We start from the raw sequence: 24,583 nt of genomic DNA on the forward strand, positions 1-24,583 counted from the left end.
ATCTATCAAAACACCCTTCTTACCTATTCATTCATCAATCTATCTTCACACAACAATGACCCAAAAAAACTAATGAATTCCAATATAATCTATTATATATCCCATATATTATCTCAGATGTATATTGCATTTCACTATCTTAACCACGTATCATGTATATTTATAAAAAAAAAAAAACGAATTGCAGCAGAGAGAGAGAGAGAGATCCTTCCAATTGTTAACTTTTATTCACTATTAAGAAGTAACAGTAACACAGCAGTATACAGTCAAATGCAATGGACTGTTAGTTGCCCGGGGCCAGTCTCATCATTTTAAGCAACAGTGTATATGTTAGCAATCTTCTCAATGCAGCGACATATAGATAAGTGGAGTGCATTACCATAAAAAGTGGTGTGTGTGTGTGTGTGTGTGTGCTTTAGCACATTGAAGCATGACAGTGGTGCAGTGCAGGAGGTGCGTGGTTCAACAGCTCCATGGTGGCAGTGAGGGCACTATTTGACCCACTACCACCAACACTACACACCACCATGGCCCTAAGGACTGTCTCTGCACCACACCTCTGGTACCTTCAAAGCCAAAATATTGCAGGATTTTAAAGAGTGTTGTTACAGTTCTAGTGGCAGATTAACAAGATTACTGACAGGAGAAGCATTCTTCAGAGCACAGCTATATAATCATCTCTGTGGCCTCAGAAAATAATCATGGTGAAAGAGGCTCCAGCAATGGCCGCCCGCCTGGGTCAGCCAGTCAGTAACTCTGCTCGCCGCCGCTGCTGCCACCACCGCATGGGGAGTCACTGGGAGTCCAGCGTGAGTTGAGCCTTGGCCAGCAGTTCGTCGGGCTGCTCCCCACACCCGGCCAGGAAGACACGGCCTTGGTGGCCAGCAGCTCCCATTCCTCTTTCTGCTCCCCAAACTTCCTCTCCAACAGCACCAGCACCAGCGCTGTGGCCCAGGCCGCCTCACTCTGCAGGAATGCACCACCATCACCAGCACAACCCTCTCCCCTCAACAAGTCATCAGGCACAGCTGTGGCCAGCCCTGCATCACTATCCCCACCCACACAGTCCTCTGATGCCCCTCCCCCTGCCCTCACCATGACCATCCTGACCCCTGAGTGCACCGCATCCACCCACCACTCTCAAGACAGGCCTGGCAAACACAGTACAAGAAGAGACACCAGCCAGACAAGGAGGAGAGGAAGGACCAGACAAACGTACCACATGCACTCCACAAACAACACACACCTTGGTGGGGTTGGCGGCGGAGAGGATGTCGAGAGGCACGGTGGTGAGGTGCGCTGCATCCTTCAGCCCCCACGACCCATCGAACTGCTGCAGACTCACCACCGCCATCAGGCCCGAGGGAGGCTGGGGGTCAGCAGTGGCCTCGCTGGGGCATGGAGAGTTAGGTTAGGGTATGACTCTTTACTCCAGAGTTAGCCAAGGTGTGTGAATGGTGATGACCCACACCGGGCCTAACCACAGACCAACTAACAGGAAAACACCCGAGAAAACAGATACCAACATCAGGTACAGTAAACAAGAGGAAAAGAAATCAAGAAGAGGAAGCCAATCATCAATGTTCTGCAGCCAAAAGACACACAAGGAAAGGGAAAAAGTGAGGAAAGGAAACCAGACACCATGACTCTGGTGGAAGAGGAACAGTGGTGGAAGGGTGGAGGTTAAGGGAACCGTCTGGTTGGGTTTTCAAAAATCATAAATAAAGAGGTACATGGGTAATTTTTTTCACTGATAGATGACTATTACATGATGTTAGTTTAGTAATTACAAGCGAATCGAACCATAAATAACTGCATGAAAAATAAAAATAAAAAATTTTGAAAAGAACATTTTTCCTATAAAATTTGTCACGAGGGGCAGATTTCAATTTTGCTGGTCCATATATGAAGTATGTGGTGTAACAAAACTTTCCATCTCAGAATTTTGAATTTTCTTATTTTGATGGCTGTTATGAATCTTTTAAATTATTTTTTTCTTTCTTTTATAAAAGTACATTGTGACACAGAAAATCAATTTTTCAAAATTCTATGAGATGGAAATGTAGCAGCTTCATTGAGCTTCAAAATGATACCTCAAAATTGAAAATCTGTTGAGAAATGTGGGAGAAGATATGATTTGAATGATAAAAAAAGTGAAAACTGAGAAAAAGGCAAAAAAAACCCAGAGATGTCATTTTCGTCCTCTATGACCCTGTACATTTATTTGGGTTGGAAATTTCGTGTTCATACACCACCATGTGCATCATATATGTTTTTTAGGCATGTTTAGAATATTCTGTTAATCTCATACAGCATCTGGCCCCCCCTACAATGACTGTAGGTATTAGTCGCTCGTAGGCGAGGGTGTCTCCCATCAATGCATGGTTGGCACAACTTGTAATTTCCCCCTGCACCGTTTGTTTAGACATTGTAAGGCAAAAAAAGGTAAAATAGGCTGGATTCTGGCTTGCAAGGCATGAAACAACAGGTGAGATACTCAATACATCCTCCTCCCATTGCAGTCACATGGACACTGAAATGGAAGGGGAAAGGGTGTGTTCCTGTGTACGCCAAGGAATATAGAGAAGTTTTGGTGTGGGTTAAAGTTTGGAGGACAGCGACGGTCCTGCCATCTGTTAGAAGCGAGTACTTTTATAGAAAACGTTTTCAGGAGTAACTTAAGAAGACTTCTCCCATGCTTCCTCCCCACCCCCTATTTTTCCCTTGTGGTTATGAACTTATAAGGCAAATAAAACACACACACACACACACACACACACACACACACACATATATATATATATATATATATATATATATATATATATATATATATATATATATATATATATATATATGTCCTTTGCCCACCTCCGCCTGGGCCACACCACACTTCTAACTATCACTTGCACCATCTACGTCTGTCTCGTGACCCCTTCTGCCCTTGGTGTAGGGCTACCCTGATGCCATGGAACATTTCCTGCTTCAATGCCCACGCTTCCATTCTTAATATACTGCACTACGCTACCGGCCTGGCCATCACAACACTGGACATGCCCACCCACCCTCCTGGGGGCCTCAGGCATCCACCCTTCCTGGCAATTATAACCTGCTGTCCTTCGCCTTACTTGTGCCTTCTTGAGGAAGACTGGCCAGCTACCACGCCTGTGATATCCATACAGGACTACCCCAGGGTTCATAAAGATCCATAGATCTTCCTGGCCTCTTTTGGATCCTTATGAACCCTGGGGTAATCCTGTGTGGGTATCACAGACGTGGTAGCTGGTCAGTCTTCCTCAAGAAGGTACAAGTAAGGTGAAGAACAGCAGGTTGCCAAGAGGGGTGGACGCCTGAGGCTGCCAGGAGGGTGGGCAGGTCGAGTATGTGTTATGATGGCCAGGGTGGAGAGCCAGGAGCGTAGTGCAGTATGTTGAGAGTGGAAGCGTGGGCATTGAAGCAGGATATGTTCCATGGCCTCAGGGGTAGTCCTACACCAAGGGCAGAAGGGGTCAGGAGACAGACGTATGTGATGCAAGTGAGCACTGAGCGTGGTGTGGCCCAGGTAGAGGTGGGCGATGACTGATGTGCCTTGCGCTCCTTCCCGTGACTGACTGACTGTTTGAATCTTGTAACGGCGCTCATCCTCCCCGCTGATCTGGTCACCCAACCAGTCTTCACCATTACGGAGCGAGCTCAGAGCTCATAGACCGATCCTCAGGTAGAACTGAGACCACAACACACTCCATACACCGGGAAAGCGAGGCCACAACCCATTGAGTTACATCCCATACCTATTTACTGCTAGGTGAACAGGGGCCACACATTAAGAGGCTTGCCCATTTGCCTCGCCGCGCTGGGACTCGAACCCAGCCCTCTCGATTTTGAGTCAAGTGTGCTAACCACTACACTACGCGGTGTGTGTGTGTATGTGTGTGTGTGTGTGTGTGTATATTTACCTAGTTGTATATTTGTATATACCTAGTTATATTGTAAAGGGTTTGAGCAGGGCTCATAGTGTCCTATCTCCATATCTCCATTTTTCTTTATGTTTCATGTGAGTGAATGCCTAATGGTGTGTGTGTGTATTTACCTAGTTGTAGTTTTACAGGGCATGGGCTTTATGCTCATGTGGCCCCGTCTTCATATCTACACTTACCCAATTTTTCTTTAAAACTATGCACACTCGTTGCTGACATCACTTCCTCACTCAAACTGTTCCACATCTCAGCACATCTTTGTGGGAAACTATACTTTTTAATATCTCTTAGACATCTTCCCCTCCTCATTCTTAGTATGCGATCTTGTGCTTTGACTGGCATATTCTTCTCTCAGGATCAAATACTCATTGTCCACTTGGTCCATTCCATTGATCAATTTATAAACTTATATGAGATCCCCTCTCTCCTTCTCTGTTCCAATGTTGGTAGTGTGTGTGTGTGTGTGTGTGTGTGTGTGTGTCTGTACTTAGTTGTATTTACCTAGTTGTTTACGGGAGGAGGAGTTCAAACTCATGCTATCCTGTCTCCATATCCACTCTTATCTAACTTTTCCTTAAATCCGTGAATTGTTTTTGCTTCAACCACTTCTTTCTCCAGCCCATTCCACATCCCCACAATTCTTTGTGGAAAACTGTATTTCTTTATGTCCTTTGTACACACACTCACCTTCACTTTTCTCCCATGCTTCCTCCCACTTCTCATATCCCTCACCACCAGATCATCACGGTCCAACTTCTCACTGCCAGACAGAATCCTATACATAGTGATAAGGTCTCTTCTCTCCCTTCTTTTTTCCAGTGTCGGCAGACTCAATTTTTTTCTATCTCTGCTCATAAGACAGATTAACCAAGGTTTGGGGCAGCTTCGTCGCAGCCCTCTGCACGTGTTCTAGCTTCCTCTTATCCCTTTCCATTCTTGGAGACCAAAGTACTGCTGCATACTCCAACCTGGGTCTAATCATTGTAACAATCAACTTCTTGATCATCTCTTCATCCATGTAGCAGAATGCAGTTCTTATGTTCCTTACTAAATTGTAACGCTTCACCAGATTTCCTCTTTACATGAACCTCTGACAAGAGCCCCTCCATCACAGTTATTTCCAGATCTCTCTCTTCAGTCTTTATTTCCAATTCCTCATCCCTCCATCACAGTTATTCCCAGATCTCTCTCTTCAGTCTTTATTTCCAATTCCTCATCCCCCATCTTATATCTGTACACTGGTCTCCTACTGCTCTTACCAAAATTCATCACTCCACACTTCTTGATATTAAATTCCATTTGCCACTCTCTGCTCCACTCCCAGATCTTGTGTAAGTCCTTCTGCAATGCCTCACAGTCTTCTTTCTTAGTTATTTTCCTCATTAATTTGGCATCATCCGCAAACAAACTCATATAGCTATTCACTCCTTTCGTCATATAATTTATGTAAATAGCAAACAGTAGCGGTGCCAAAACTGACCCCTGAGGTACTCCACTAATCACTTCCCTCCAAGCTGATTTCCTATCTCTTATTACTGTTCTCATCTCTCTTCCAGTCAGGAAATCACTGATCCATTCCAAAAGCCTACCCCTCAGCCTGCCATGTTCTCTCACTTTCCAGATCAATCTCTTATGAGGGACTTTATCAAATGCTTTCTGCAAGTCTAGATAAAATCCATCCATCCACCCATCCCACCCTTCCTTGTACCACATCTATGACCCGAGAGTAGAAGCACAATAAATTTGTTGCACATGATCTGCCTTTCCAAAATCCAAACTGCCCATTAGTCAATATTTTCTTCCTTTCTAGATAATCATTCCATCTTTTCTTTATTACTTATTACTTATTATTACTATTATTTGATACTCACACAGTTTGACCACAACACTTGTTAATGACACCGACCTGTAGTTTGATGGATTTTCCTTGTTTCCACTCTTAAATATGGGTACTATAACTGCTTTTTTCCAGTCTTTTGGCACCTGCCCCTGCTGCAGAGATTTCAATATGAGGTCACCAATCTTTTTTGCCAGATGATCCTTACATTCCCTCAACACCCAATTTGATACTCCATCAGGCCCTTGTGCTTTCCTTACATCCAATCTTTCCAGCATTTCACACACTTCATCCTCCAACACTTCAATTACATCCAGGCCTTCTTCTTTTGTCGGTTCAATCTTTGGTTCATTAAAGGTTCTTTCATTGGTAAAAACCTTTTGGAAACACTTATTCAACTCTTCAGCCATGAGTTTTTCCTCTTCAATGAATTCTCCATCAACTTTCAGCTTGCTTATTTCTTTCTTATTTTTTAATTTCCCATTAACAAATCTATAGAATAATCTTGGCTCATCCTTATATTTTTTTCACAATGTCCCTCTCATACTTTCTGGCCTCTTCTCTCCTTGTTCTTGTGTACTCATTCCTTGCCTTTTTATACTCATCCCACACTAAAGATCCTTTTCTCTTCATCCACCTTTTCCAAGCTGTGTCTCTCTTCCTCTTTGATTCCTCACAGCGTTTATTAAACCATGCTTGGATCCTCTTTTGTTTCTTCTTCACCCTTGGCACATATTTATTGACCCCTTCCTCGTAAATGTTCACAAACTCTCCATTTATCCTCAATTCCACATGCAACCTCAAAAACACTCCAGTCTGCTTGCTCAAAGTAATTCCTTAATTTGATGTAATCTGCTTTACCGTAGATGAATCTTCCTGTTCTGTGATGTTCATTCCTTCTCTCCATTCTTCCTTCCCTCAATACACACTCAATCATCACATGATCACTCTTCCCTATTGGACACCCACTTTTCATGTTTTCTATCAACTCCACCTCTTTAGTGAAAATCAAGTCCAGTCGTGACAGTTCATCCTCATCTTTGTATCTAGTATTTTCCTCCATCCACTGTGTCAATGAGTTTTCCATTGCCATTCTTAGCAGCTCTCCACCCCATGAATCATCGCTACCATCCACAGTCCACTCTTCCCATTTCACCTCTTTGCTGTTGAAATCTCCCATCATTACCAGTTTCTCTTTAGTTTCCATCAAATACTCTATCCATCTTTTGTGTCCTCCATCTTCCTTTTATATTCCTCTCTATTCCATGAATTGGTTTTGGGGGAGCATATACCACAACAAAGTCTCGTTTAACACCTCCTCCACACACCACCTCAGCCCCAACCATCTCAGCTAACCCATAGTCATTCCTCAGTTCATAGGCAACAAGATCTTTTTTCACCAATAACATCACACTGCCTCCCTGCTTTTCTGCTCTATTTCTTATCCATATGTTGTATTCACCTTCACCTATTTTATTCTCCTCAATGACTTCAGTAAGTTTAGTTTCAGTTATTCCCATCACGTCAGGCCTCTCTACCCTAAGATAGTCATTTGTTTCTACCAGAGCAGACTGTAACCTATTCACATTATTGTATGCCATTTTTTGTTTCTCTCCCCATCTCCTGTTTTCCCAATCATCCACTTTATCAGTTTCATATTCATATCCCTGAGTCTCCAGTAAACTTCTTCCTCTCCTCCTCTGATCATGATGCAAAGCTTTTATGGGCAGTTACACACAAACTTTAACTTCCATTACAAGTAGTTAAGTGAAAATTAACCAAATAAACAAGATGATGACATGTTAATAAAAAGAAACACCTGTCCACTAATAGATTTAACCTCAACCTTAAACTTAGTGTAATCTTAAATTTGACCAAGCCTAATTCAACCCAAATTCAGTTAATCAACCTAATCAAACCTAATCTAACCTAATCTAACATTTGACTGCTCTAGACATTTGCACTCACACATACTCACACTTACCTATGCACGAACGATTCTTCGAAGGGTGGTGGTGGTGCAGATGAATTTGGTAGTGATCCGCCAAACGTCTGTACTCTTGCAGCAGATAGTGCTTCTAGTCTTAGTTGTGGTGATGCTACTGCACATGATGACCTGCCAAACCTCTGTACTCTTGCAGCAGATAGTAGTTGTGGTGCTGATGCTACTGCACATGATGATAGTGTTACACTGCCAAATGCCATGGATTTTAGTACATAATGGTAGTTGTGATGGTGGTAATTGTGATCATGATCGTGGACTGCCATATTGCACAAAACTATTCAATTCTTGTGGTTGTGGTGCCATATAAGCCTGTGCTGTTCTGAAGCCCCTCATTACTTCTTCCCTCACCACACACTACACTCACACTAACCACCTCCTCACGGCACCACACTCATAACTTCTCCCCTGGACACATAAACACGCCCTACACTCACACTCACCACCTCCTCACATCACCACACTCATTACTTCTCCACTCAACACATAAACACACACCACACTCACACTCACCACCTCCACTACATCTCTATCACACTTCCTCTTCACTTCAAATATTCAAACTAACACTATATACATCACGAGCTATGCAGGAGGTGTGTGTGTGTGTGTGTGTGTGTGTGTGTGTGTGTGTGTGTGTGTGTGTGTGTGTGTGTGTGTGTGTGTGTGTATTTACCTAATTTACCTAATTGTAACATACGGGAAAGGAGCTATGCTCGTACTGTCCCGTCTCCATATCTACTAATGTCCAGCTTTTTCTTAAAATCATGAATATTCCTTGCGTTGACCACTTCCACGTCTAAACTATTCCATGCTTCCACCCTTCTATGAGGGAAGCTATATTTTTTCACATCTCTCCTATAAGTGGCCATTTTAGTTTTTCCCATGCCCTCTCGACATTCTTTCATTCCACATACACAGATCTTCCCTATCCATTTTTTTCCATGCCAATCATCACTGTATATTGCTATCAGGTCTCCCCTTTCTCTTCTGTTTTCCAGGGTCGGAAGTTGCATTCTGTTCAGTCTGTCTTCATAAGTCAAATCTCTTAAGTCAGGCACCATTTTTTGTTGCAGCCCTCTGTACTTTCTCTAGTTTCCTTATGTGTTTCTTTAAGTTCGGAGCCCACTGTATTGTTGCATATTCAAGCCTTGGTCTTATCATTGCAGTAATTATTTTCTTCATCATTTCTTCATCTAAATATACGAACGCCACTCTTATGTTCCTCAATAAGTTCAATACTTCTCCAATTATTTTGTTTATATGTCTCTCTGGCGATAGGTCATTGGTAATTGTCACCCCAAGGTCTTTTTCTTCATGACTGGTTTTATGTCTTCATTTCCTATCTTGTACATACTCCTGATTCTTCTTTCACTCTTGCCAAACTCTAATTTCTTGCATTTTGTCGTGTTGAACTCCATTTGCCATGTACAGCTCCATTTCCATATTCTGTCCAAGTCTTCCTGGAGTAGTTCGCAATCTTTGTCACATCTCACTTTTCTTAACAATTTTGCATCGTCTGCAAATAGGCTCACATAACTGGACACCCCATCCACCATGTCATTTATGTAGACCGCAAACATTACTGGTGCCAACACTGATCCCTGTGGAACTCCACTCTCCACCAAGCCCCATTCTGATGGTCTGTCCTTAATTATTGTTCTCATTTCTCTTCCTACCAAAAGTCTTCCATCCATTTTAGTAAACTGCCATGCACTCCTCCTACCATTTCAAGTTTCCAGATCAGTCTCCGGTGTGGTACCTTATCAAAGGCCTTTTTTAAATCCAGATATATTCCATCAGCCCAACCATCTCTTTCCTGTATTACATCTATCACCCTCGAATAGTAACATATCAGGTTTGTCGTGCATGAACGCCCTTTTCTAAAACCAAATTGACACTCACAAAGTATGTCATTTTCTCCAAGAAGTCTGTCCATCTATTCTTCACCACCCTCTCACACATCTTAGCTACCACACTTGTAAGTGACACTGGTCTATAGTTCAATGGGTCTCTCTTGTTACCTGATTTATAGATTGGGACAATGTTAGCTCTTTTCCAGTCTTGGGGCACTACACCTTCCCTTAATGAGGCATCAATTACTTCACAAACTTTTTCTGCCAGTTGCTCCTGCATTCTCTTAAAATCCATCCTGATACCCCATCAGGTCCCACAGCTTTTCTCACTTCTAAACTCCCCATCATATTCTTGATCTCCTCCACAGTTACTTGAAACTCCTTCATAATCCCTTTCTGTTCCATTACCAGTGGTTTGTCAAAAGCAGTCTCCTTTGTGAATACCTTCCGAAAGCATCCATTCATAGCCTCTGCCATTTCCTGGGATCTTCACTGCATACTCCATTTACTTCTAAACTTTCAATACTTTCTCTATTTTTGATGTTGTTGTTCACATGTCTGTAAAAAGCCTTGGTTGGTCTTTACATTTATCAATTATATCCTTTTCTTGTTTCTTTCTTTCTTCTCTTCTAATCAACACATATTCATTTCTTGCTCTTTTGTAACTTTCCCACTGCTTAATCCGTCTTTTCCTTCTCCACCTCTTCCATGCATCCTCTTTTCTTGTTCTAGCCTTTTCACATCTATCGTTAAACCAGTCCTGCTTTCCAACTTCTCTATGTTGTCTTATTGGTACAAATTTTTCTCACCTTCTTTGTATATTTTTATAAATTCCTTCCACTTTTCATTTGCTCCTTAGCACTCTTGAATTTCATCCAATTTGTCTCTTGAAAGAATTTCTTTAGGTTTCCAAAATCTGTCTTGGCATAATTCCATCTTCCCACTTTATATTCTTCATTTCTTCTAGATTTCTCTTCATCTATCACCTTGAACTCCAAAACTGCATGATCACTCTTTGCTAAAGGGCACTCCACCCTCATCTCCTCAATGACCATTGGCTCTGTACTAAAGACCAAGTCCAGTCTTGACGATGCTCCCTCTCCTCCAAACCTAGTATCTTCTTTGACCCACTGAGTTAACACATTTTCCATTGCCAGTGTCAATAGTGTATTTCCCCATGTTGTCTCTGATCCTTCCATTGACCAGTCCTCCCAACACACCTCTTTACAATTAAAATCTCCCATCATTATAGTTCGTTCACAGCCACCCAACATTTCTTCCAGACATGTTCCTGTATCTCTTATCATTTCTTCATATTCCTGTACTGACCATGCATTTGTCTTAGGTGGTACGTACACCACTATGTAGTGCCTCTTTTTCCTTCATTAGTTTCTGCTCTGATCTTTAGCACTTCTGCCTTTCCCATACCTTCTTTCACTTGATCCACCTTTATATCTTTTTAACCAGCAACATCACTCCTCCTCCCATCTTACCTACTCTATTTCTTTTCCAAACATTATATTTCCCTTCTCCAACCATCATCAGGTCTTCTCCTTCTCTCAGTTTTGTTTCAGTAAGACCCACAATATCTGGGTTCTTGTCCCTCAAGTAATCGTTGAGTTCTAAAATCCCGATATCACTCCATTTATGTTGGAATACATTACATTCCGCTCATCGTAAGTTTCTTTAGTCCTTTCTTGCTGTACTTTTCTGGGTTATGAACCACTTCCTCAGTCTCATATCCAAGATTCTCCAGAAAAACTCTTTCTTCTCCTCTTCTGTCCTCTCTTCATTTTTTCAAAGCCTCCTTTCTCAACTCATTTAACATTTCTCTTTCCTTTTCACCGAGATCTCTTCTCAACCAAATCTTCCTTGTTGTTTCCTGCTGGGCTAGCCTCCATGACTTCTCCACCAATTCATCTACATCCTTTTGTGACTTAAGTTTGATTCTTATTGGCCTCATACCTTCTCCTGTGAACTTTCCAATTCTATGGAAGTCCTCTATTTCTTGTACTAGGTCTTTTCCTCCTCCTGCACCACATTAATGATATTATTTATCACCTTTTTATGTTTTCTCTCTCTCCATTTTACTCGGTGTCTTATCCTCCTCCACACCAAATATCACCACACATCTCTTTTTGTCTACAGTTTCCCTCACCAATGTCTCATTTGACTTAATAACCTTCACAACTTTCTCAGCAATCTTCTCTTCTATGATCTGTTGATCTATAATTTCAGCAAGGCCCAAAGTTTTCTCCCCAGACTCTTTGATTTCCTTTTCCAGACTTGCAACTTTGTAATTTACCTCCTTTCTTTCCACTTCCTGACTTTTTTTCCATTCAGCCTGCTTCTCCATCACTTTTCCTAAAGATTCTCCACATTTGTCGCAATTCACTTTAATTAACTTAACTTCCTCTTTCAGTACTGCATTTTCTGTCTTCATTTCAGCGCACTCTTTCAGCACATTGTTATGACTCTTTTCCAGTTCGCCATACTTTTCAAATAGTTTTTCATGAAGAAAAAGACCTTGGGGTGACAATTACCAATGACCTATCGCCAGAGAGACATATAAACAAAATAATTGGAGAAGTATTGAACTTATTGAGGAACATAAGAGTCTTCGTTTATATTTAGATGAAGAAATGATGAAGAAAATAATTACTGCAATGATAAGACCAAGGCTTGAATATGCAACAATACAGTGGGCTCCGAACTTAAAGAAACACATAAGGAAACTAGAGAAAGTACAGAGGGCTGCAACAAAATGGTGCCTGACTTAAGAGATTTGACTTATGAAGACAGACTGAACAGAATGCAACTTCCGACCCTGGAAAACAGAAGAGAAAGGGAGACCTGATAGTAATATACAGAGTGATGATTGGCATGGAAAAATGGATAGGGAAGATCTGTGTATGTGGAATGAAAGAGTGTCGAGAGGGCACGGAAAAACTAAAATGGCCACTTATAGGAGAGATGTGAAAAATATAGCTTCCCTCATAGAAGGGTGGAAGCATGGAATAGTTTAGACGTGGAAGTGGTCAACGCAAGGAATATTCATGATTTTAAGAAAAAGCTGGACATTAGTAGATATGGAGACGGGACAGTACGAGCATAGCTCCTTTCCCGTATGTTACAATTAGGTAAATACAATTAGGTAAATACACATGAGAAACTGATCCTGAGAGAAGAATATGACACCGGAAGCACAAGATCGCATAGTAAAAAGTTGAGAAAGGGAAGATGTCTGAGAGATATAAAAAAATATAGTTTCCCGCAGAGATGTATTGAGACGTGGAACAGTTTAGATGAAGAAGTAGTGTCTGCAACGAGTGTGCACACTTTTAAAGTAAGATTGAATAAGTGTAGATATGGAGACGGGGCCACAAAAGCATAAAGCCCAGGCCCTGTAAAACTACAACTAGGTAAATACAACTAGGTAAATACACACACACACGGCCCAGTAGCTCAGTGGTTAGAGCACTGGCTTCACAAGCCAGATGACCGAGGTTCGATTCCCGGCCTGGAGATATTTTGTGTCTCCTTTCGTGTAGGTGCTGTTCACCTAGCAGTGAGTAGGTACATGTAAATCAAGGAGTTGTGACCTTGTTGTCCCTGTGTGGTGTGTGCCTGGTCTCAGGCCTATCCAAGATCAAACAATGAGCTCTGAGCTCGTTCCATCTGTCTGTCAGAGACTGCACCAGATCAAACAGTGAATTACACACACACACACACACACACACACACACACTACTACTACTACTAATAATAATAATAATAATAATAATAAATAAACAAATATAGATAAAAGTGAAACATTCCACCACATTTCATCACCTTCACCTGATATACAGAGAGAGAGAGAGAGAGAGAGAGAGAGAGAGAGAGAGAGAGAGAGAGAGAGAGAGAGAGAGAGAGAGGATGATAAAGGAAAGATTGCAATAATTCTTATGTATACTTACGGCATTAGACTCTTCGAAAATAAATTTCTTACCCCACTTCTCAAAAAAGGAGCATTCAACTCCTCTCCAGCTGGTGAGAAAGAGAAGACACATTACAAAGGTGTCAGAGTGTGTGTGGCATGAGAGCAGCAGGTTACAAGATTGGTGCAGGGAAATGAAGTACTAAAGTGATACCCTGCCTGAGCCACCATGAGTCTCCCTACCACACACCACCACCACCAAACACCCAAATACTTCCCAGATACTGTCTATGTGCACCTCCTGTTCTGCTCTCCAAACAATGAACGGATCACCAATCAGAGTAGCTCCTTCAGTACTGGGATACATTTTACCATGAGTTTGATTATGATTAAATCATTTTATTGACATTAGGAACAATTCATGGACATCAGAAGATTAATTTTCAGTCTCCACTTTCTTAATCCCCACGTAAGTTTCTGAAGCTGTATAAAATCACCAAATAGCAGAATAAATATGAAAATGCATTCCAGTACTGAAGGAATTAATGAACTGACTCAACCTACACTCCACCTAACCTAACTCATTTTACACTCGTACGAACTCTTTATCAGAGGTGATTCAGGCATAGGCTTGCCCGACTCCTGGTCCACGCCCACCAGCGCTGTGCGGCGACACACCACACCACTCGCCACACTCAGCGCCACCATGTCCTTTGCCACTCCCTCTGTAAAAATAAGGCCAGGAGGACACCTGTGATTGTATTCTGCTCTCTCTCTCTCTCTCTCTCTCTCTCTCTCTCTCTCTCTCCCAATTATTTCCCAAGGCCACAGAGATGATGAGGCAGGTTCTCCTGTTGATAATGAAAAATCTTGCTAATCTATCACTATAACTGCACAAACAGCATTCAAAAATGTGCAACTTCAACTAAAGGCATTTCAAAATTGTGAAGGTGTGGTATGCAAGTGTTTCAGAATATCCCTAGAGTGACAAGCAACAATGAAAGACAGTGTAACATAAGAACAAAAGAACAAGTGGAAGCGGCAAGATGCTGTCAGGCCCACATGTGGCAGTCCCTGTACAAGCAAAGCTACTTAATTCTACCTATCATCCCATCCATCCCAGTGCCACTAAAAAGAAGTGCCTTGGTGCCAGTGCCTCACCCTCCTCGTCGAGCTGCCACTGCAGGATCTGGGAGCGCGCCGCCAGCCTGTGAAGTGCCTTGGCCTCGTCGTGCACTACAGTGAAGTGTTCGCCCTCCATCGTGTTCAGGACAGCACTGGCGCCAAGCTGACCCCGCACTGTAATCTTCTTGACCTGCCCAGGATCATGGGTAAGGAACGAGTGGTCATGTGTGTGTGTGTGTGTGTGTGTGTGTGTGTGTGTGTGTGTGTGTGTGTGTGTGTGTGTGTGTGTGTGTGTGTGTGTGTGTGTGTGTGTATTTACCTATTTACCTATTTGTGTATTACAGGGCCCGAGCTAAGCTCTCTGTGTCTTGTCTCCTGGTCCATTCCTGTCATATCTCTCTTTCATCTGATTGACACACACCGCGTCAATGACATGACTGCTCAGTTTATTCCACTTATCAATGCTACGATGCGGGATACTGTATTTTCTCACGTCATTTAGACAGATGTGTGTGTGTGTGTGTGTGTGTGTGTGTGTGTGTGTATTTACCTAGTTGTACCTAGTTGTAGTTTTACAGGGCCTGGGCTTTATGCTCGTGTGGCCCTGTCTCCATATCTACACTTATCCAACCTTACTTTAAAAGTATGCACACTCGTTGCAGACACTACTTCTTCATTTAAACTGTTCCACGCCTCAATACATCTTTGTGGGAAACTATATTTTTTAACATCTATCAGACATCTTCCTTTTCTCAGCTTTTTACTATGCGATCTTGTGCTTCGAATGTCATATTCTTCTCTCAGGATCAGTTTCTCATTATCCACTTGGTCCATTCCGTTGATCAATTTAAAACTTGTATCAGGTCTCTCTCTCCTTCTTTGTTCCAGGGTTGGTAGATCCATAGCCTTTAGTCTCTCCTCATATGTCATCCCTTCAAATTCTGGAACCATTCTTGTAGCCATTTTTTGTAGTCTCTCCAATTTCTTTATGTGTTTCTTTTATGAGGGGTCCACACTACTCCTGCATATTCCAATCTGGGTCTTATTAAAGTACTTATCAATTTCTTCATCATTTCTTTGTCCATGTGGTGAAATGCTACTCCAATATTCCTTAGCAAATTATATGTTTCTCTAAAATTCTATCAATATGGCTTACTGGTTGATTGTTTTCTTCCATCGTCACTCCTAAGTCCTTTACCTTTTTACTTTCTCCAGTTCTACTCCATCTCCCATCTTATAGATTCCCACAGGTCGTCTTTCACTCTTTCCCATTTCCATGACATGGCTTTTGTTCACATTGAATTCCATTTCCCACTTTTGCTCCATTCCCAGATCTTATTTAGGTCTTCTTGCAGTATTTCACAATCCTCTTTTGCTTTATAACTCTGCACAGTTTTGTATCATCTGCAAACAGATTTATGTAGCTGTTCACTCCTTCTGGCATGTCGTTAATATAAATGAGGAAAAGTATTGGTGCCAATACTGACCCTGTGGCACTCCACTTTCTACTGCTCTCCACTTGGACTTCATATCTTTAACTACCGTCCTTATTTCTCTCCCCCTCAAATAATTTTCTATCCATCTCAATGTGCTTCCTTTTAAGCCACCCTTCTCCTCTAACTTCCACAGTAATCTTGCATGTGGCACTTTGTCAAACGCCTTTTTTAAATCCAAATAAATACAGTCAACCCATCCTCTCTCTCTTGTACTCTATCAACTATTCTAGAATAGAAACTCAATAAATTAGTTACACAAGACCGTCTTTTCTAAAACCAAATTGGCTATTTGATATTAATTTGTTGTCTTCAAGGAACTCGATCCATTGTTTCTTTATTATTCTTTCACACATCTTGCATATTACACTAGTTAGTGATACCGGTCTGTAATTTAAAGGTTCTTCCTTCCTTCCACTCTTATATATGGGAACCACCTCAGCTCTTTTCCATTCTACTGGTACTGTTCCATTTTCTATTGAGCATTTTATGATGTTGTATATAGGACTTGCTAGTTCTTCCCTACATTCTTTCAGTATTCTGCCTGAGACTTCATCTGGTCCCATTGCCTTGTCTTCATCCAGTTCCTTCATTAACTCTTTTATTTCAAGCTTGGTTACTTTAATCTCTTTCATATAGACTGTCTCTCTATTACCCTGTGGCCTTTCAAATTTGGATTCCTTAGTAAAGACCTCCTGGAATTTATTATTTAATAGTTCTGCCATACTTTTGGGTCTTCCACCATCCCGTTCTCTCCTTTTAACCTTTCTATTGTTTCTTTTGTCTAATTTTTCCATTTATGAATCTATAGAACAATTTTGGTTGCTCCTTACATTTTTCGACAATGTCCTTTTCAAAGTTCTTTTCCTCTTCCTTCCTCACCTTAACATATTCATTTCTCGCTGCCTTGAAGTTTTCCTTATTTGTTGGATTTCTATTTCTCCTCCACCTTTTCCATGCTCCATCTCTTTTCTCCTTTGCCCTAGCACACCTTGCATTAAACTAATCTTTCTTTCCTTCTTCTTTAGGTCTATATTTTGGGACATATTCCTTGACTCCTGTTTTATATATTTCCAAAAATAAGTTATACTTCTCTTGTATCGTCTCTGAGTTTTCCATCTCCTCCCAGTTTACATTTTTAAAATAGTTCCTGAGATTCTCAATATCAGCCTTTCTGTAATTTAATCGGTCTCCTTTGTATGAATCGTCTCTATCTTCCTTTCCCTCTTCTATATCTATTTCTAATATTACACTCTTTCCCAATGGGCACTTATATCTTATATCATCATTCATTTGTATAGCCCTTGTAAAACTAGGTCCAATCTTGCCGGCTCGTCGTTTCCTCTGAATCTTGTGCATTCCTTTACTCTCTGGTCCATCATATTGTCTATCATTAGGTTTAGGAATCTTTCTCCCAGGCTTCTTCCCCATACCACTTTCATAATTTTCCCAGTCCACTTCTTTACAGTTGAAATCTCCTACTAATATAACTTTTTTCCTTTCTTTAACGATTCTCGTTAGACTCCTTATTGTGTCATCTATCATGTCTCTATATTCTTGATTGGTCCATGAATTTGTTTTTGGTGGCACATATGTTACAATGATTGTTAACTCTTTTTTATTAATATGCATCTTAACATACAATACTTCTGCTTTTCCTTCCCCACATTCCACTTGGTTTATCACTATCTCCTTCCTTAACATTATCATGACTCCTCCTCCTCCTTTACCCACTGTCTCTTCTCCATACATTATACCTATTATCCAAGACTATTTTGATTTCCTCATTTAGTTTTGTTTCAGCCAGGCATACAATATCTGGATTTTCTTTCTTTATGTAATCTCTTAATTCTAATTTACTTGATAAAACCCCGTCTATGTTCACATACATCATTTTTAGTCTCTTGCCTTTATCATTTTTAGTTAAACTTGTTCCACTTTTTTCTCTTCCTTCTCGTTTATATACCATTTCCTTATCCTGTCTCCTAGAATTCTCCAAAAAAATGCCTTTTTTTCCTCTTCTGACCTTTCATTATTTTTTTCCCTTACTGCTGCTGCCAGTTCATTGTATCTCTTCCTTTCTTCCTCATTTCTATTTTTCTTTATATAGATATCCTTGCAGCCTTCTGTTTCTCTAAGTTTTGTTGTTCTATATAATATTTCTTCTGTTGCTGCTTGTGATTTTAGTAGTATTTTAATTGGTCTCGTTTTCCTTCTTGATATGGTCCCATTCTGTTTATTTCTTCTACTTCCTCTTCCAAGTTCTGCCTATCTTCGTCGTTTAGATTCTTCAGTAGGTCTTTGACTGATTTCATTTCTTCTTTTCTCTTTTGGTCTATATTTTATATTTTTTCTTTTATTCCAAATACGACTACACTCTTCTATTTTTCTGCAATTTCTCTAACTAGATTTTCTTTTGTCTTGAGAACTCCTATCATTTTGTTTGTCATATTTTCTTCCTTTTCTTTAAGTTGTTCTTGAATCACCTCCTGAAAATCGGGCTTATCTTTCTTATCTTGGACTCTCCATGCTTGTACTTCTTTTTTAATCACGTTCTGTACTCTTTCCTCTTCCTTGTTTACTAGATCTTTCAGCTTCTCCATTTCTTTCTTGGCTTTACCGAGTCCTTCTTCCATCTGCTTTTTGTAGTTAGCTACTTCCTATTTTAGTTCTTCATTTTCCGCTCTTAGCCTAGCTTCGTTTTCTTCCACTTTTCTTATCCTTTCTCTCAGTCTTATAAACTCCTTTTCCTGTTCTTCATTCTCTTTCATTTCCATCTTCTCCTTTATCAGTTTATCTAGTTTACATTCAATATTGAACACTCTCTTAAGTAGTGAAGTAGTCGTCGTATCGAACCCTTCGAATACGCGTTCTCCCTCACCAACATAGTCATCATCAGCCCCTTCTCTATTCTCATGTCTGCATTTGGATGGAATCTCTTTTTCACTCATTATTCCTTAATAATTGATTTCATGAAGAAAAAAAATTAGTCCACACTACCTGCCCAGGCCACTGTAAATACTATACAACCGGTATGTAGTGAAGATCAGCTGATTGTCGGAACTGCGCCAGTGTGTCCGCCCTCAACCGTGTCTCTCGTGTGCATGTGTGTGTATTTACCTAGTTGTATTTACCTAGTTGTAGTTTTACAGGGCCTGGGCTTTATGCTCGTGTGGTCCCGTCTCCATATCTACACTTATCCAATTTTTCTTTAAAACTATGTACACTCTTTGCTGACACCACTTCCTCACTCAAACTGTTCCACGTCTCAACACATCTTTGCGGGAAACTAAATTTTTTAACATCTCTCAGACATCGTCCCTTCCTTAGTTTCTTACTATGCGATCTTGTGCTTCTAAAGTCATATTCTTCTCTCAGGATCAGTTTCTCATTATCCACTTCATCCATTCCGTTAATCAATTTATAAACTTGTATCAGATCCCCTCTCTCTCTTCTCTGCTCCAAGGTTGGTAGATCCATTACCTTTAGTCTCTCCTCATATGCCATCCCTTTAAATTCTGGAACCATTCTTGTAGCCATTTTTTGTAGTCTCTCTAATTTTCTTATGTGTTTCTTTTTATGGGGAGTCCACACAACTCCTGCATATTCCAATCTAGGTCTTATTTTAGTACTTATCAATTTCTTCATCATTTCCTGTGTGTGTGTGTGTGTGTGTGTGTGTGTGTGTGTGTGTGTGTGTGTGTGTGTGTGTGTGTGTGTGTGTGTGTGTGTGTGTGTGTGTGTGTGTTAAAATGAATGTACTTCTTCATCATCTTCTAAATTTTCTCTTTCAAGTCACAAACTGAATAATAATGTGCTTGTATCTGCTAGGTGAGATGAAGTGAAGAGAGGTGAGGTGAAGTGAGGTAAGCTAAGGTGAGGTGTTGTGAGGTGAGGTTATATCATGTTGTGGTGGGTGAGGTTATGTCATACAAGTAGAAGTTAAGATACATTACATTATGCTCTGCCAGGTGAGGTTAGGTGATGTTATGTTAGGTGACATGTAATGCTATGCTAGGTTAGGTTATGTGATATTTAGCTACATTATGTTATGTTATGTTATGTTATGCTAGAAAAAGTTAAGTGATGGTAGGTGTTTTGGGCAGACTAGGCCAGGGCCAGGTGGGTTACTGACCTGCGTGGCGGGGGGCACCCTGGCATAGAGGATGAGGTGCTGGCCGCCAAAGATGACAGGCGGTACCTTGGGCACCAGCGTCACCCTGCAGGCCGGCTCCACCTCACAGGACACCGTCACCCCCTGCACACTCTCCTGCACCATGGACCCCACCAGACCCATCACCTGAAACACAACACTGAGTCACCACCACCACCACCACCACCACCACCACCAGACCCATCACCTGAAACACAACACTGAGTCACCACCACCACCACCACCACCACCACCAGACCCATCACCTGAAACACAACACTGAGTCACCACCACCACCACCACCACCATCAGACCCATCACCTCAAACACAACACTGAGTCACCACCACCACCACCACCACCAGACCCCACCACACCTGAAACACAACACTGAGTCACCACCACCACACCACCACCATCAGATCAGACCCATCACCCCAAACACAACACTGAGTCACCACCACCACCACCACCACCAGACCCATCACCAAACACAACACTGAGACCACCATCACCCATCACCCCAAACACAGCACTGAGTCACCACCACCACCACCACCACCATCAGACCCATCACCCCAAACACAGCACTGAGTCACCACCACCACCACCACCACCACCATCAGACCCATCACCCCAAACACAACACTGAGTCACCACCACCACCACCACCACCACCATCAGACCCATCACCCCAAACACACACAGTCACCACCACCACCACCACCACCACCATCAGACCCATCAAACACAACACTGAGTCAGTCACCACCACCACCACCACCACCACCAGACCCATCACCTCAAACACAACACTGAGTCACCACCACCACCACCACCACCACCATCAGACCCATCAAACACAACACTGAGTCACCACCACCACCACCACCACCATCAGACCCATCACCTCAAACACAGCACTGAGTCACCACCACCACCACCACCACCAGACCCATCACCTCAAACACAGCACTGAGTCACCACCACCACCACCACCACCAGACCCATCACCTCAAACACAGCACTGAGTCACCACCACCACCACCACCACCACCACCACCACCAGACCCATCACCTCAAACACAGCACTGAGTCACCACCACCACCACCACCACCACCACCACCACCAGACCCATCACCTCAAACACAGCACTGAGTCACCACCACCACCACCACCACCACCACCAGATCCATCACCTCAAACACAGCACTGAGTCACCACCACCACCACCACCACCAGATCCATCACCTCAAACACAACACTGAGTCACCACCACCACCACCACCACCAGATCCATCACCTCAAACACAGCACTGAGTCACCACCACCACCACCACCAGACCCATCACCTCAAACACAGCACTGAGTCACCACCACCACCACCACCAGACCCATCACCTCAAACACAGCACTGAGTCACCACCACCACCACCACCAGACCCATCACCTCAAACACAGCACTGAGTCACCACCACCACCACCACCAGACCCATCACCTCAAACACAGCACTGAGTCACCACCACCACCACCACCAGATCCATCACCTCAAACACAGCACTGAGTCACCACCACCACCACCACCACCAGATCCATCACCTCAAACACAGCACTGAGTCACCACCACCACCACCACCAGACCCATCACCTCAAACACAGCACTGAGTCACCACCACCACCACCACCACCACCAGACCCATCACCTCAAACACAGCACTGAGTCACCACCACCACCACCACCACCACCAGACCCATCACCTCAAACACAGCACTGAGTCACCACCACCACCACCACCACCAGACCCATCACCTCAAACACAGCACTGAGTCACCACCACCACCACCAGATCCATCACCTCAAACACAGCACTGAGTCACCACCACCACCACCACCAGACCCATCACCTCAAACACAGCACTGAGTCACCACCACCACCACCACCACCAGACCCATCACTTCAAACACAGCACTGAGTCACCACCACCACCACCACCACCAGACCCATCACCTCAAACACAGCACTGAGTCACCACCACCACCACCACCACCAGACCCATCACCTCAAACACAGCACTGAGTCACCACCACCACCACCACCACCAGACCCATCACCTCAAACACAGCACTGAGTCACCACCACCACCACCACCAGACCCATCACCTCAAACACAGCACTGAGTCACCACCGCCACCACCAGACCCATCACCTCAAACACAGCACTGAGTCACCACCGCCACCACCACCACCAGACCCATCACCTCAAACACAGCACTGAGTCACCACCGCCACCACCAGACCCATCACCTCAAACACAGCACTGAGTCACCACCGCCACCACCAGACCCATCACCTCAAACACAACACTGTGCCAATGTACAACATACATGCACATTACAAACTTCATTCAACACTGCAAAAAATACAATTATGTGAGAAAATTCACAAAACACACACACACACACACACACACACACACACACACACACACACACACACACACACACACACGGCCGGTAGCTCAGTGGTTAGAAGTTTAGCTGGCTTCACAAGCCAGAGGAGGGGTTGATTGATTAGCTGAGTGGAAATATTTGGGTGTGTCTCCTTTCACGTGTAGCCCCTGTTCACCTAGCAGTGAGTAGGTACGGGATGTAAATCGAGGAGTTGTGACCTTGTCGTCCCGGTGTGTGGTGTGTGCCTGGTCTCAGGCCTATCCGAAGATCGGAAATAATGAGCTCTGAGCTCGTTCCATAGGGTAACGTCTGGCTGTCTCGTCAGAGACTGCAGCAGATCAAACAGTGAATTACAGTGAATTACACACACACACACACACACACACACACACACACACACACGGGACATCGTCGATGGCGGAGGTGGTCGCTGAGCTCCAGAGCAATCATCTATAATTCTACAGTTACCTAAGAGTAACCAAGGTGGGAAAGGAGCTGGTAATGTTTGTCCCGTCTCCATATAGTCATGTTAACTGTTGATTAGCAAAATAATGTCCAGGGAAGGTAAATATAAACTGTAGCCTGCGTTTGAGCCATCAGCTGGTTTGTTTACGTCTGCGCAACATGGCGGCCGTGAACTCGAAAGAGAATCAGACTTCACAGGGTTTCAAGGAATAATGGAGAAGAGCACTTATGTGAAGAAAATTCTGGAGTTAGAAGGTAAAATTGAAAACTGTTTGAAAAGTATGAGGGCCTGGAAACGAGTTATGACAATGTAAAGAGACTGTGCCGATATGAAGAAGGAAAATGCAGCACTGAAAGAGGAAGTTAAGCTAATTAAAGTGAATTGCGAAAAATGTGGAGAATCTCTAGGAAAAGTGATGGAGAAGCAGGCTGAATGGAAAAAAGTCAGGAAGTGGAAAGAAAGGAGGTAAATTACAAAGTTGCAAGTCTGGAAAAGGAAATCAAAGAGTCAGGGAGAAAACTTTGGGCCTTGCTGAAATTATAGATCAACAGATCATAGAAGAGAAGATAGCTGAGAAAGTGGTGAAGGTTATTAAGTCAAATGAGACATTGGTGAGGGAAACTGTAGACAAAAAGAGATGTGTGGTGATATTTGGTGTGGAGGAGGATAAGACACCGAGTAAAATGGAGAGAGAGAAAAACATAAAAAAGGTGATAAATAATATCATTAATGTGGTGCAAGAGGAGGGAAAAGACCTAGTACAAGAAATAGAGGACTTCCATAGAATTGGAAAGTTCACAAGAGAAGGTATGAGGCCAATAAGAATCAAACTTAAGTCACAAAAGGATGTAGATGAATTGGTGGAGAAGTCATGGAGGCTAGCCCAGCAGGAAACAACAAGGAAGATTTGGTTGAGAAGAGATCTCGGTGAAAAGGAAAGAGAAATGTTAAATGAGTTGAGAAAGGAGGCTTTGAAAAAAATGAAGAGAGGACAGAAGAGAGAAGAAAGAGTTTTTCTGGAGAATCTTGGATATGAGACTGAGGAAGTGGTTCATAACCCAGAAAAGTACAGCAAGAAAGGACTAAAGAAACTTACATATGAGCGAAATGTAATGTATTCCAACATAAATGGAGTGATATCGGGATTTTAGAACTCAACGATTACTTGAGGACAAGAACCCAGATATTGTGGGTCTTACTGAAACAAAACTGAGAGAGGAGAAGACCTGATGAAGGTTGGAGAAGGAAATATAACGTTTGGAAAAGAAATAGAGTAGGTAAGATGGGAGGAGGAGTGATGTT

General features: G+C 42.6%; 1 protein-coding gene and 1 non-coding gene across 6 annotated transcripts in view; both read right to left on the reverse strand.

The window, feature by feature from the left end:
- Positions 1-208: 208 nt before the first annotated feature.
- LOC123511574 (von Willebrand factor A domain-containing protein 5A-like) overlaps positions 209-24,583 on the reverse strand; it is a 46,028-nt gene continuing 21,653 nt past the window's right edge. For 4 of the 5 annotated variants that reach the window (XM_045267595.1, XM_045267609.1, XM_045267602.1 and 1 more), the window contains exons 12-18: positions 20,345-20,509; positions 14,753-14,906; positions 14,194-14,316; positions 13,632-13,701; positions 7,799-8,005; positions 1,247-1,391; positions 209-966 (exon numbers count right to left, since the gene is read on the reverse strand). In XM_045267595.1, the coding sequence (XP_045123530.1) occupies positions 748-966; positions 1,247-1,391; positions 7,799-8,005; positions 13,632-13,701; positions 14,194-14,316; positions 14,753-14,906; positions 20,345-20,509 (1,083 nt within the window). In that variant the 3' untranslated portion in view covers positions 209-747. The remainder of the gene's footprint in view (positions 967-1,246; positions 1,392-7,798; positions 8,006-13,631; positions 13,702-14,193; positions 14,317-14,752; positions 14,907-20,344; positions 20,510-24,583) is intronic. The other variant, XM_045267625.1, reaches the window with a different exon arrangement.
- Positions 3,846-3,917, reverse strand: Trnal-caa. The gene has a single exon. It is a non-coding gene; the product is annotated as a tRNA-Leu (tRNA).

Source organism: Portunus trituberculatus, chromosome 4 (genome assembly GCF_017591435.1).
Source record: "Portunus trituberculatus isolate SZX2019 chromosome 4, ASM1759143v1, whole genome shotgun sequence".
In the NCBI taxonomy this organism is placed as follows: Eukaryota; Metazoa; Arthropoda; class Malacostraca; order Decapoda; family Portunidae; genus Portunus; species Portunus trituberculatus.